Source organism: Enhydra lutris, unplaced genomic scaffold, assembly GCF_002288905.1.
Source record: "Enhydra lutris kenyoni isolate GAN:26980312 unplaced genomic scaffold, ASM228890v2 scaffoldscaffold30, whole genome shotgun sequence".
NCBI classification, from domain to species: Eukaryota; Metazoa; Chordata; class Mammalia; order Carnivora; family Mustelidae; genus Enhydra; species Enhydra lutris.
This window is the reverse complement of record NW_019154114.1, coordinates 3,736,416-3,750,111: the sequence shown is the minus strand read 5'-3', so window position 1 is coordinate 3,750,111 and position 13,696 is coordinate 3,736,416. Positions and strand designations below refer to the sequence as shown.

Here is a 13,696-nt window from a genome sequence, read left to right as displayed (position 1 = left end):
GTGTTGGCCAAAGTCTATAAAGCAGATTACCTAACTAGTATTGATCACCTAGGCTATTCCTTAAGGACTGGCCTAATGTTCCATTTCTAGAAGAGCCAAAATAATTAAGTCTTGGTTTGGTGAAGTGGGGTTTAGCATAAGCAACTCCATTTTGGGCCCTTGTGGTTTTTTCTGTGGTTTTGTTTTGTTTCGTTGTTGCTGTTGTAACACTTTCTTGAGGCATCTAGTACATTTATAGTCTAGACCCTGGTTATGTTCAAGTGCAGAGGAAAGAGTGCAGGCTGTGAGGCAAGATAGATGGCTTGAATTCCAGCTTCGCCCCTTAATGAATGCTAAAAAAGTCACTTAAATTTCCGAGGATCAGCTCAGCGAGGATTATGCGAGTGACAATATCCACTTGCAGGACTGTTGGGAAGAATAAATGACATCCTAAGTGTGTGTCAGGTGTCTGGATACAACACGTGCTCAATTAAGTAATCTCCAATAATTAATTCACCAACCAGTTGAGGGTATTGTTGGCCACCCATCCCCCAAGCCTTGCCAAGTCGGGGTTCATTACGCCAGCGTCCCGTTAGCGGGAAGATTTCTTGGCTGCAACCTGTTCAGGTCCCGCCTTGAACTGTTTTCCCTCTCGGAAAGCGGGTGAAAAGCGACCGGGTCTCTTTAAGAGCCCGGTCCCAGCAGGCGCCCCGGCGGCCAGCGTGGGGATGGAGGCGGTGCGCTACGCTGGCGCAGACTCGCGCAGGAAGGAAGCCGCGCGGTCGGATCCGGCAGCCGGGATATGCTGCTGCGGCCGCTGCGGAGCTGGGCAGCCCGGGCGCTGCGGCGCGAGGGGCCTGGAAGCCCCGCCCCGGGCCAGGGGACGCGGGGGGCGCAGCACCGGGCCTGGCTTCGCGGTAACACGTCTCTCTGTTCTATCTTTGGCGGCCCGCGCCTGGCGCTCCGTGGCCGCCGGTCTCATTCCCCCCCTCCATTCCGCCTGAACCCAAAGCTACTCCTAGGCGCCGGGATTTTGTCCTGGCGGCTGCCGGGCGGTGGAGGGGCGAGGGCGGTCATCGCCAGCGGGCCGCGAGTGGGTGGGGCGGTGGAGATCCCTCTAGAGAGGAGTAAGACCCTCCCACCCCTGTACGCGGGGGCTGCTCCTGTCCCGGTCCCGCTCCAGTTCCGATTCTCGTGGCCTTGGGGGAGCCAGAGGCCTGGAGATGCAGCTAACCAGTCCCCAGCGCGGGGTGGGTGCTTTAGTCATCGAAGCCTTCCTGCTCCCACTGGGAGTGGAAACTTCCCCATTTCGGAAACGGGAACCGCCGGCGGAATAGCTACGTTACAGCGTTCTTTGGCCTCGGGCTGTTGGGTGGCACCTCAGAACCACCTGTGCCCGCTGCCCCCAGTGGAGGGCCCCCTTGCTTCCCTCATCTGTGAGGATCATAAATATGAAATGTGTGAAAAATGGAAAGTGTGATATACTAAGTGAAAAAAAGCCGAGTACAGGTGGGGCCCAGAGGTGCCAACTGGACCCAGGCAGCAGCTGCACAGTGTCATGTGGAGGTAGACAGCAGTGGCGGGTTTGCCTCCACCCACCCTCAGAGGGTCTTCCTTGTCATTGGAAGACATTTTTAGGCCAGGGAGTAAGTGTAAACATTACTGTTTTTGTGGTGGTTTCCAAAATTAGGAGAAAGAGTGAATAACTTAAAACTGACCTTAAAAATTGATTTTGTTTCTTTTGTAGATAAAAATAGAGAAAACGAAAAAGAGAAAAAATCAGTGGTAAGTCTTTTATGTGCACTCCCTAGTGTAGTGTGTGTGTGTGTGTGTGTGTGTATAATAGAGTGGGAGGATTATATATTCTGAGAGAGAAGGGGAGAGCTGAGGGCAGTGAAGGAATGTGTGCACATAGTAAAAGACAAAAATATGAGGATCTCCAGGGATGAGGAAGTCTGTCTCCACCGCTGGACCTCAGACCCCCTGCCCAGAGGCCGCCTGTCTCCAGGTGCTGGTATGTCCTTATCAAGAGTCTGCACTGTTGGGAACATACATGTATTCAAAGCCTTTAGGTGGGTTTGGACTGTCAGCTCGACGAATTATTACAAAAGGATTTGAAAAATGCTCCTCTGTGTGGGGAAGGTTGGTTTTGCCCTGGGTTAATGGGTGGCTGCCTGGCTTTGAGACAAGGTCTGCTCGCTGCCGCCCCCTGCCGTCCAGTGTTGAAACTAGTGGGTGGGTGGGGGTATCAGAGAGAATCCATGGGGGTCCACAGACATGGCTTCAGCCATTGTAGTGACTTTGAGATGCCAGCTGTGGAGTGGGCCTGGGGCTGGTGTGAGGTTGAAGGTTAAAGAGGGCCAAACTAGATATGTTCATGGGGATGCTGGAGGCTTTAGCTGGCTGGGGTGGGGAATAACATTTTGGTCACTGTCAGTCCAGAGGCTCAGTTCCTTGAGGAAGCTAGAAGTTGGTGGATTGGTAGCTTCTGTGCTCGGAAGGGAGTGGTTTGTCGGGTGGTGGCAGGACTACCTTGGCTGAGATCTGCAGAGGGCAGAAAGGGTGGGCAAGCCCCTGGGGTATTGGGGGGAGATGGAGAGGGCCTGGGAAGGAGTCAAGTCACACGGAGAGCATTGGTGATTGAAACACTTGAGCTTTATGGAAGTGTGTTGAAATGAGAGGTGGAGTGGGTTCTAAAGGTGGGTACCGCAGGAGAAGGGGTATTATGTTGCACTGGCTGGGAATTGATGCATTGCTGTGCTAATTATCAAGCTAGCACTTATGTGAGCCAGGCCTGTCCTGGGTGCTTTCAGACACATAGTAGGTCCATCAGAAGTGGTATGGAGTGTGCACTTAGGCCCAAGGCTACTCTTAAGCATTCAAATCTTCTGAGTTCTTGGGGACCAAATAGCCCCTGTTATTAGTGAGTACCTATTCTGATGGGGGAGATGGCAATAAATAGGACCGTGGTGGACCCAGAACAGCAGTGAATCTGGGGGCTGTTGAGTAGAGGACAGGGCCTCCAGAGGACAGTGACTGAGGGGAGCCTTGGGGAGCTTTGAAGCCTCCTGGGAGATGAAGGAAAAGGGGAGGCAGGAGTGTTGGAGCAGAGGGAGCTGCAAATGTGAGTCAGAAGGAGGAGAATCTGCAGGCCCGAGGATTGGGCCGGTCCTCAGAGAGCTGGTGAGGAGGGGCTGGAGATAGGTCCCAAATCCTAGAGCCACTGAAAGACTTGACTGGGTGTGATCTGGTTTGCCTCTCAGGAAGAGGTGGTGGTGAACTGCGGGTGGGGTTGAGGGGCACTGGTGGGCCAGACTGAAGGCACAGAGGCCACTGGGGAGGCTGCTCCAGTCACGTGGGGGTAGAAGCCTTAACTGGGGGCCAGGGGGACAAGCCAGGTTCTGCAGATGAGTGGGAAGCAGGGCCTGGAGCAGTTGCTGAGTTGCTGGGTGAGGGCCGGAGACACCCAGGGTGTTGAGGGGTGGATGGTGCAACCTTCCCTGAGGACTGGAACAGGAAGAGGAGCCGTATATGGGGGTTGGGAGGTGACAAATTGAGGTACCCAGGGGACGACACACGAGACAGGATGGTTAGGGAATGTCTGTGCGGAGCGAAGTCAGTCACCACCGTGGAATAGGAACAGGAACTTCTAGAAGAAGGTCTTATCTAAACAACGTTTTCCTATAGTGAACAGGAAAGAGACAGTCTATGCAGAACAGTGTTAGATTGAGCTCTTCTTCATTTTCTCGGAAGACAAAAAGTTGTTTCCTTTAAAGAGCAGCAACAAAACATCAAATCCTTTAGGGCCCTGATAGGATCTGCCTTTTGTACACTCTGTTAGGCTCATTTTGTGGTTTTGCATCCCAAGGGATTGAACTGGCAGGGACCCGGAATTGGAGGGGGGCCTGGCATCTGTCAAAAGTGTGATTGTCTGGTCTCCTGGATACCTGTTAGGATCAAGAAGGAGGGAAACCTTCACAGCTGATGGGCAGAGTTTCTAGTAGGGGGAGTAAAGTGAGATGGCCCCAGAGTGTGGGTTCAAACTGTCCTCTCTCCTTTATTCCCTCCTATAAGCCTCATTTTTCTCTTCTGTGAAAGTCTTGTGACCCCTGCTTAGCTGGCAGAGTTGAATATGGTACTGGTGCACGTTACCCATCTCATGGCACCCTTAGCAAGGTGCTCAAGCAAGTTCTCTCCTTCCGGATACTTTCTAGTCCATGTTTTTCTCTGTAAAGCAGTGAGTGGGGTACTACAGAACATACACGTTTCCCAGCCTCAAATCCGTTGGGCTCTGGTTAAGGAGGCAGAACACTTGGGCTTAAAATCTAATAGTTTGAGGGGCGGAGCTAGGGAAGGGGAGAGCTGGGTGGGCAGTGAGTCCAGGAGCCGACATAAGGGAGGGTCTGTCCTGGAAGTTGGTGGCCCAGTGGCCATCAGTGGTGGGCCTGGAGCTGAGGGTCGGTTTGTTACTGCTCGTGGCAGGACCCTGGAAATGTGTGCACATTGAAGTCTTGGACTGAATCATTTATGCTATTCACCTGAGCCTTTCCCTAAAAATTCTTCCCTGATACTCCCCTGGGTGCACGATTTTTGGTTCCAATGTGCATTTGTCTTTTGTTAGATCTGCGTTGAGGGCAACATTGCAAGCGGGAAGACGACGTGCCTGGAGTTCTTCTCCAACACAACGGACATGGAGGTATGGCCTCCATACTGGGTTCGAGAGAACCTATAAAAGCTATGGGATTTATTTGTCATAGAAATAAAATGCGAGCCACATGTGTAATGTGATATTTCTAACAGTTTTGCTAAAAAACAACAACAACAACAACAACAAAACCCGGAAAAGAATATTTAATTTGACATAATATATTCTAAATGCTATCATGTCAACATCTAATCCATATAAATACCATCAATAAGCTATTTTGCATTCTGTTTTTCACACTGAGTCTTCGAAATCTGGAATGTAGTTTATACATATGGTATATCTCAATTTGGACCAGTCACATTGGAAGTTTGTAAGAGCCACACGTGGCTTATGGCCACCATGTTGGGCAGTGCAGGTATAGATTCCCCTGTGGTCTGGTTAAGAGGGGTCCATGGACTGTTGAGAGTGGCTGGAATATGATAGTGTTACGTCTGAGATACCCGTGTCCATGCAGGGGGACATTACTGGGGGTAGCCCGTTAACATAATCTCATTTATTTTCAGCCCAGTCACTCAGAATAACCCCACAGATACTTGAGGAAGGCCTCTACACCAAGACCCTGACTCTTCTTCCTGGAAGAGTTCAGTGGTGTAATTTTTTCTGTTTCTCTTTTTTGTTAACTCTAGTTTCTACAGTTTTCATGCGTGTAGAGGTTTTTTCTTTCATTCTTTCCCTTCCTGCTTTTTACTTCTACTAAAAATATGTATGGCTTGAGGGGTGCCTGGGTGACACAGTCTGTTAAGCATCCGACTGTCAATTTCAGCTCAGGTCCTGATCTCAGGGTCATGGGATTGAGCCCCAAGTTGGCTCCTTGCTCAGCACAGAGTCTGCTTGTCCCCCTCTCTCTGCTTCTCCTTTCTCTCTCTCTCAAATAAATAAAATCTTTAATATATATATATATGTATACATATATATATATATATATATCTATGGTTTGATAAAAAGAATAAATTTTCTGGGGCGCCTGGGTGGCTCAGTGGGTTAAAGCCTCTGCCTTCAGCTTGGGTCATGATCCCAGGGTTTTGGGATCAAGCCCCGCATCGGGCTCTCTGCTCAGCAGGGAGCCTGCTTCTTCCTCTCTCTCTGCCTGCCTCTCTGCCTACTTGTGATCTCTCTCTGTCAGATAAATAAATAAAATCTTTAAAAAAGAAAAAAAGAATAAATTTTCTGTAGCCATAGTCTTGCTTGTATAAAAAAGAGTTCGCAGGGGCGCCTGGGTGGCTCAGTGGGTTAAAGCCTCTGCCTTCGGCTCAGGTCATGGTCCCAGGGTCCTGTGATCGAGCCCCACATCGGGCTCTCTGCTCGGCAGGGAGCCTGCTTCCCCCTCTCTCTCTGCCTGCCTCTCTGCCTACTTGTGATCTCTATCTGTCAAATAAATAAATAAAATCTTTAAAAAAAAAAAAAAGAAAAGAAAAGAGTTCGCAGGCCCAAGACTGCTGTCCTCAGCGGCTCGTGTGCCAGGTTGGCCCTTGTTTAGCGTGTGGGAACTTAGATTTTTGGGAGAGTTTTACCATTTCCTAACTCAGAGAAATAACTCTCTGTGCCTGAACTGTTTGTGCAAACAATACGGTTTATTCTGGATGCCTGCTTTCTTTCTGGAGGCTGGAGTTTTTCTGTGTGCTGGCCAGAGACGGCCTACATGCCCAAACTCTGATAAAAAGCCTGAACTGCAGGGCTCAGGCCAGCTTCCCTGGTAGACGCCGCCTCACATGTGTTGTTCCGGCTTGCTGCCGGGGGAATTCAGTTCTTCTGGTGTGACTCCCCCAGAAGAGGCCCCTTGGAACCTTGTGCCTGGTCTCCCCGCAGACTTTGCTCTGTGCCCCCTTTTCTTTGTGAATTTTGTTTTGTATCCTCTCCCTGTAACGAGTTGTAGCTGCGGTATCTTTGTAGGCTGTGTCCTGGGCGTTCTCCTGGTGAGTCATCACATTGGGAGGAGGCTCAGGGCTCCTGACATGCCTGTCCTGAGCGGTGGCACTCTGCACGGCACTTAGGGAGCACTTAAGTTCTCGGGTAAGACCTCGGACCCGGGGAAGAGCGACAGAAATAGTAACAATGATGAGAGTAAGCACCTGAGGAGGCTCCTACGGTACGCCAGGCACGGTGTTGAGGCTTCATTCTTTGTCTCACTGATTTTGTCCTTCTAAGGGTCCTCTCTGTGAGTAGGTACGATTACTACCTGGGCTGCAGAGCAGGAAGTGGGCTCTGTGAGGTTAAGAAATGGCCCGGGGTGGGGCAGCACAGCTGGTGTATGGTGGCGCCTGATCCCAGCCCCTGTCACTGCCTGGGCGACCACACCCTTGTTTGGTTCTGTAATTCTGAGGCCTTTGTTGGCTGTGGGAAAGCCTTACTTGGCCTTTGGATCTTAGCTCAGTGCCCTCAGACCTCCCCAGCGAGGTTACCCTTGTTGGTGGAGAGTCTTCTGATCTCTTTGTATCCTTATTTTGTACTACTTCTCGGGGTTTGAACATACATGATTTCTGTGATGATCTGATTAAGGTCTCCTTCTCCCAGTAAGGTGTTTTTGTTTTTGTTTTTTTTTTTTTTAAGATTTCCTTATTTTAGAGAGAGAGTTGGAGAGAGTGTGGGCAGGAGAGTAGTGGGAGGGGCAGGGAGAGAGAGAGAGCGCGAGAGAGCGAGCACGGCTTGAGTAGACTCCCTGCTGAGCACACAGCCCCATGTGGGGCTCGATTCCAGGACCCCGAGATCAAGATCTGAACCTAAACCAAGAGTCAGATGCTCATCTATCTGATTGAGCCACCCAAGTGCCCCAAGTTCAAAGTTCTGTAAAAGCAGGGACCGAGGTGGTTTTGCTCTTGCCTAGCATGGTACCTGGTACAGCAAGTTGTCAGTAAATGTGGCCTGATCGTGCCTTGGCTGGGGCACAGGTCAGGGCCGCCTGTGACCAGCCTCCGGTGGCGGCCTGAGTAGAGCAGCACATGCCGCTCGGGACAGGAATAGAGTGCTGAAGACCCAGAAAGAGAGGACATTTGGGAGGGTCAGGGCATGACTCACAGAGGAAGGAATACTGGAGCTGGAATTTGAAGGATGTGTAGGAGTTTTCCGTTTCATGGAAGTTGATGTGAAATCAGGTCACATGGGCATACTGGGCAGAAGGAACAGCATGAGCAAAGGCACAGAGGTGTGGGAGGTGGGGGGAGGTTACTCATCATGGCTCCCATGCATTGGTTTCCTCTGGTCTTCTGTGACCTATAGACCCTGCTCACATGTACTCTCAGGTCTCCAGATGGATCCAGGTACTTTCAAAATTTTGGCCCCAATGGCCCCATTTAAATCCTTTCCAGCACATACCTGTACCCCAGAGAGGGTCTGGCACGGTTTAGGAAGTAAAATAATGCAGTGTGACTCTTAGCTGTCAACATGCCCAATTCAGAGAACAGAGGGAAAAGTGGAGGGGGAGCAAATTGACTGAGGTCACAAGAGAGCCACCAAGCGGGGAAGCTGGCCCGAAGTGCCTCAGGTAGCTTCCCTCTTGCCTTCTCTCCCCTGTCTGCCCAGCTGGACATGGGGACAGTCAGGGCTGCGGTGGAGCACACGGAGGAGAGGTTGAGAGAAGCGCCTTGCCCTTAGGGAGCTCCCGAGGGAGCTGGAAAGGTGGCCTGTGTGCAGACTTGCATGCAGGGACAGACACCGTTCCAGGGTCACTTTGGGAAAGCGTGTGAGAAAGCCATGTCCGGGTGGAGTTGTGGGTTCCAGGAGAGGGTTGCCCAGCTTTCAGTCATCCCAGGGGCCTGTATCCCGAGGAACGGCAGACTGCTCATGTTTCCTTTTTTTGCAGGTGTTACCGGAACCAGTGCCCAAGTGGAGAAATGTCCGTGGTCATAATCCTCTGGTGGGTGTGCTGTCTCCTGTGTGAGCTGCCAGCTTCCGCCTCAGTGCTCGGGCCTGAGCCTGCTCCCTCCCTGCACAGGCCTTTTCCAGGCTCTTCCCTGGGCTGGAGGAGAAGAGGGAGGGGAAAATGGAAAACGGCCTTGAGTATGAGTATGTCCTGAGGTCAACGGTCTCTGAGGCCTGGCTGGGTGTTCGCAGGTCATGGGGATCCCCTGTCAGCTGTCCGAAACTATCCCAAGTGGTCTCTCTTGGCTATGGGGATGTCCATTTCTTGCTGCTCATTCTTCCCCTACCCTTTCCTAGAAGCAACTCATTAGGAGCGAGGTCTCCCCAGGCCTAACCCCTAGGACCTCTGTCTGTAAGTAACCAGGTTCCTTGGTAAGCCTCTGATTTGGGTTTGCACGTGGCAATGTCCAAGGACTGAATCTGGCTCACCCCAAGGCTACCTGTCTGCTTTCCCAGGTATGGACCTAGCAGCATGGTATGCTTGTGTCCCTTCCCCTGTCTGCGCCAGGCGGAAGGCTCTGCTCTGGCTGCTTCCAAGAGATGGGTGGGGTTTGAGTCCGGTAAGAGGGAGCTGAAGAAAGGGATATTGTTTCTGGGCTCTTGCCCCGTGATGGACAGATGCTTAGTTTTAGTTTTCACGTGAGGGAATTGCAGCTCAAATAAGCTGTCCAAGGTCTTATTGCCGGTGAATGACAGACCTTGGTCTGACTAGAGGAACAGGGGAGCTGGTGCTGTCTCTTCATTTCCAGCAATGCTACTGACATCTTGTGTGGTTCTGTAGCCTGTGAGTTCCACTAGTGGCAAGGACTGTGTCTAATTTGGCTGACTGTTGTTTGCTAGGACATAGTGTTCTGCACTTGGTGGGTTCTTAATCATTCCTTCTCCCAGAACTTACTGCATGCTTACCACGTGCCAGACTCTGTCCTAGGCACTCGGCAGGGAGCAACTCAGAGCTCCTGTTCCCTTGGCCTTCATAGTCCCGTGCGGGGAGGCAGAAGGCAATTTGGCGTATGATTTGGTGGGTGGTGATAGGAGCTATGAAAACATCTAAAGCAGGAAAAAGGATTTTATTTCATAAGGCAAAGACTGTTAGAGTCTTTGAATAAAGAATCCCAGAGACATGAAAAGAATCCCAGAGACATGAACAGTTTCATCTCTGTGCATGTGGGAGAAGAGGGAATGCCAGTCATTCTCATTTGGGCATTAACAAAGAAGCCTCAAAAACACTCATATTCTCTGGGAACCAGGGCTGGATTATTAGGTTAGACAGGTCACAGATGTGTGTTAGGGCTCAGAGGTGACATTTTACAGGACGCAGTCCCAGTCTCAGGAGTCTGTGTCTCTGTGGTACAAGGAGTATTTCCAATGACAGTATTATAACATGAAATATATAATAGAATTAGATATTTTTAAACACGTTTCCACTCTGGACAGAAGAGCGAGATTGATAGTTTTGTGAAAAGTCTCATTTCATCACTTTGTCTGAATCGGCTCTCCGATGCAGGAAGGTGTCTGTTTGCACAGCCTTCAGACAAGGAGGGTTTCTCCTAACTTGTCTCAGATTTTCTTTCACCTGTAGGTACGAATCTGCAGTTTCCTAGGCGAGCACTGGAATTTCATTTGTTAGCACCAAGAGAAAAAAACAAAAGCAAAAATGTGGAAAAGAGCAGAATTTCAGATTATTAGCAAGAGGAATGTGGAACACGGACTGTTCTATATGTACAGGCAAGAGAGAATGCTGGGCATGGGGCTGCTCATTTGGCTAGGATAGTTGGGGAAGGCATTTCTGCTCAGGTGACATTGGAGCACAGACTTAAACATATATCTGGAGCAAGAGTGTTCCATTAGAAGGCACAGCAAATGCAAAGGCCCTGAGGTGGGATTGTGTTTGGGTGTTTGGAGGAACACTGAGGAGGCTCCTGTGGTTGGAAGCACATTGAGTCAGAGGGAGGATGGTATAGGACAAGGGAAGATGGAAGTGATTTCCTAGGGCCCTGTGGGCCTTGATAACAGCTTTGGATTTCATTCTGGATGCAATAGGAAGCCACTGAAAGGTTCTGAGTAGAGGAGTGACAAGAGCTGACAAGGAGTGACAAGAGCTGAGGTTTAGCAGGTGCACATTGACCGCTGGGTGGGGAAGGGAATGCAGGGGGCTCCACAAACACTTGTTAAGCGACTGAATGAGTGGTCCTTGGGGACTTTGTATAGGCTCCTGTCACAGCTATTACTTGGTTGTCCTGTCAGTGCTCCAGTGCCTCTCCACTCTGTCCACTCTGTCCTCAGGGCCCCGACACCATGTTGGGTTCATTCCTGGCCCCACCGCAGTCCCATGTGGGTTTCACGAGAACCCCTCGGTGACTGAAGAGACCAGAGTGCTACAGCTAGAGCTCTTTGAGGTAAAATGCTGCCTTCTCCCTCGTGCAGGGGCTGATGTACCATGATGCCTGTCGATGGGGCCTCACGCTGCAGACGTATGTGCAGCTCACCATGCTGGAACACCACACTCGTCCTCAGGTACATTTCTGATGCTCGGCTTCAGCCTTCTCAAAGTGTTCTTCACATGGGGGGTGTAGGGTTGCCAGGAAGGGAAACCCCACAAGGAAGCTGCTCGGGACCTGGAGCGCTGCTCAACCGTCTCTGTGTCTGGGGCCAAGTTTTCCTGTCCCTGCAGCTCTCCCAGGTCCAGCCTCTGGCGCCCCTACCCAGCAACCTCAGGTAGCCCCAGAGTTGCTAGGGAGGCCACAGTGAGCCCCGGTCTTCACGACCTGACCGCTTCTGGGCTCAACATTATTTACCTCAGTTCTTCGAGTGTGCCTGGAGCTGGAGCAGCAGAAGCACCGGGAACTTGTTAGAAAGGCACATTTTCAGGCCCCATTCCAGACCTGCTGAACCAGACATTCTGGAGCTGGGGCCCAGCAGTCTGTTTTATCAAGCTCTCCAGGTGACTTCAGTGCATGCTTTGTTTGCACATTTGAGAACCACTGATCTAACCTTCACAAGATCTGGCTCTTGGTTCCGATTGTTGGGAGAAAGAATTGGACTGGCTCAGCTTGGGTCCTGTGTCTAGCCCTGGGCCAGCTGGGTGTTGAGAGAGAGCACAGGGCACAAACATGCTGCTTAGACCTCTTCCATCAGGCCTCTGAATGGGGGTGGAGTCTCTTAGAAACCTGGCTGCTGAGGAGAGCCTGATGGGCACCTGTGGTTCAAAATTGAAAGCACCACTTGAAAGGCGAGCTTTGGGTGCTCTCCAACGGGAGATCCCTACAGCCAGCAACGTGGCCACAGCTGTCTGCTGGGCGGTGCGATCCAGGGCTGGGCAGTTGTCACTGTAGCTCTCATTCTACAAACCTGTGTCTTTTAAAAATGGAAAGATGGAAGAAGAACCACATGAATTTCTGTCTCCCCAAGTATCTGTCTAAATGATACAGATCTGAGCATCTGAGGTTGGCACTTTTCCCCTTTGCCCACTTCCCCCGAGCAGGACTGGATTGCAAATCTAAATAGATCTGAATATAAGGGGATATGCGTGTGTTTCTCTGTTTAAGGAGATCTACCATGAAAGATGCAGAGAGAGGAAGAGAGATGGACAAGGAAAGAGAAGTGGAAGGAGAGAGGATGAGTGGGGGGCTAGCAGCAGATGGGCAGCAGAGAGTCCTAAGTAAGGAGAGAATGAAAAAAATAGGAAGGAAGATGGACGGACAGATAAACGCAGGGAAGGAGAGTCAGGAAATTCCTGGGTTATGGCCTCAAAGGTGTCTGTGATTTGCTGGTCCAGGTGCCATGCATGCTGTGGGCCAGGCTGAGGGAGAGCAGGGTGTGCCCAGTTGGGCACAGTCCTTCCCAGTTTCCAAAGGGCTGCAGTGATCCCCAGCCAGCCCTGTGAGGAGGTCTCCCATCTCTGCAGGATTCCAGAAAGCCAGGCTCTCAGTTGCTGAGGGCAGAGTCCCCGAATGTCAGCGGGGGTGCAGCCACACCCCAGCCCTCTTGGGGCTCTGCCTCCGGCATACAGAGCCCTCTGCTTGAGCAAGTGCACACTATTTAGCTCCATAGCCACCACACTTCACTTGACAGCCTTCTGCTGGACAGCACTTGGCAGTTTTTCTAGCACTTCCCCCAGTCGATAATCCGGGGGAGCCTCACCTCTCCTGTGGAAGAGGCTGCTGCTGACGAGCCGTCAGTCCCTGCATTGCTGCACTGGCCACAGAGCTTCGGGGTGTGGGGAGGGTCCCCGACCGAGGGCGGAGCGCCGCTGAGCCCCATGCCAGACCCACACTGTTGCTCTGGTCACTGCCTCCCTCTCCCACAGCTTCTCTGTTCTTGTTTGGTGTAGACTGTAGGCAGGGGGAGCAACAGGAGTTGTTCAAGCCTTCCTGACCTGAGTCAGTGAATCACTTTGTTTTCTTTTAGACATCACCTGTACGGTTGATGGAGCGGTCGATTCACAGCGCAAGATATATTTTTGTAGAAAACCTATATAGAAGGTACCGTAGTTTGCACAATTGATAATTTGTGGAACCATTTATTTTGTAGAAATGAAATTGGAAACTGTTTATTCACGTGACAGCGCTTGAATGCCTACAGTGTGGTATTGCTTAGTTCCTGCCACAGTAATGCGCTCTCACAACCAGCCACAGACCCTTGGGACGGACAGTTTGCTTGCAGGGATTGCTCAGGCGGAAAGGGTGGTCGACCTTGATGGCTGGGCTCCGTGCTGTGTCTCAGATGGCTCTGACAAGGGTGACTGGGGTGACTCATCTCTCTCTTCTTGCCTCTAATCCTCCTCTGGGACCAGCAAGCTAGCCTGGACAATCGTCCTGGTGACGGCAGAGAACAGGGGCACCAGCAGGAATGCACCAGTGCTATTGAGGCTGTGTTTCACATTTGCTAACATCCCATCGGCCAAAGCAGAACCCCCCCCACACCCCGTCCCCCTGAACTGACCCCAGGCCTAGAGGCTGGGAGGGCCCACATGGGTCACATGGCAGAGTGGGAGGGTATGGGGCTGGCTAAAGACCCAGAGCCACAGGGCATTCAGTCATTTTGCGCAGTGTTTGTTACAGTTTCACTCCAAGCTGTCTTCTGCCTTCATGGGAGTGAACTCTGTCATGTAGACATAGTTAGGGGCCTTCTGGTATCCCACCGTGCTGAGGCCTC

General features: G+C 51.3%; 1 protein-coding gene across 4 annotated transcripts in view; it reads left to right on the top strand.

Moving 5' to 3' along the window:
- Positions 1 to 766: 766 nt before the first annotated feature.
- The window catches only part of LOC111152794 (thymidine kinase 2, mitochondrial), a 30,125-nt gene continuing 17,195 nt past the window's right edge, over positions 767 to 13,696 (top strand). Inside the window, exons 1-6 of one of the 4 annotated variants that reach the window (XM_022511435.1) lie at positions 767 to 896; positions 1,727 to 1,764; positions 4,601 to 4,675; positions 8,484 to 8,537; positions 10,967 to 11,056; positions 12,950 to 13,023. In XM_022511435.1, coding sequence (XP_022367143.1) covers positions 782 to 896; positions 1,727 to 1,764; positions 4,601 to 4,675; positions 8,484 to 8,537; positions 10,967 to 11,056; positions 12,950 to 13,023 — 446 coding nt within the window. In that variant the 5' untranslated portion in view covers positions 767 to 781. The remainder of the gene's footprint in view (positions 897 to 1,726; positions 1,765 to 4,600; positions 4,676 to 8,483; positions 8,538 to 10,966; positions 11,057 to 12,949; positions 13,024 to 13,696) is intronic. The other 3 variants (XM_022511432.1, XM_022511434.1, XM_022511433.1) reach the window with 3 other exon arrangements.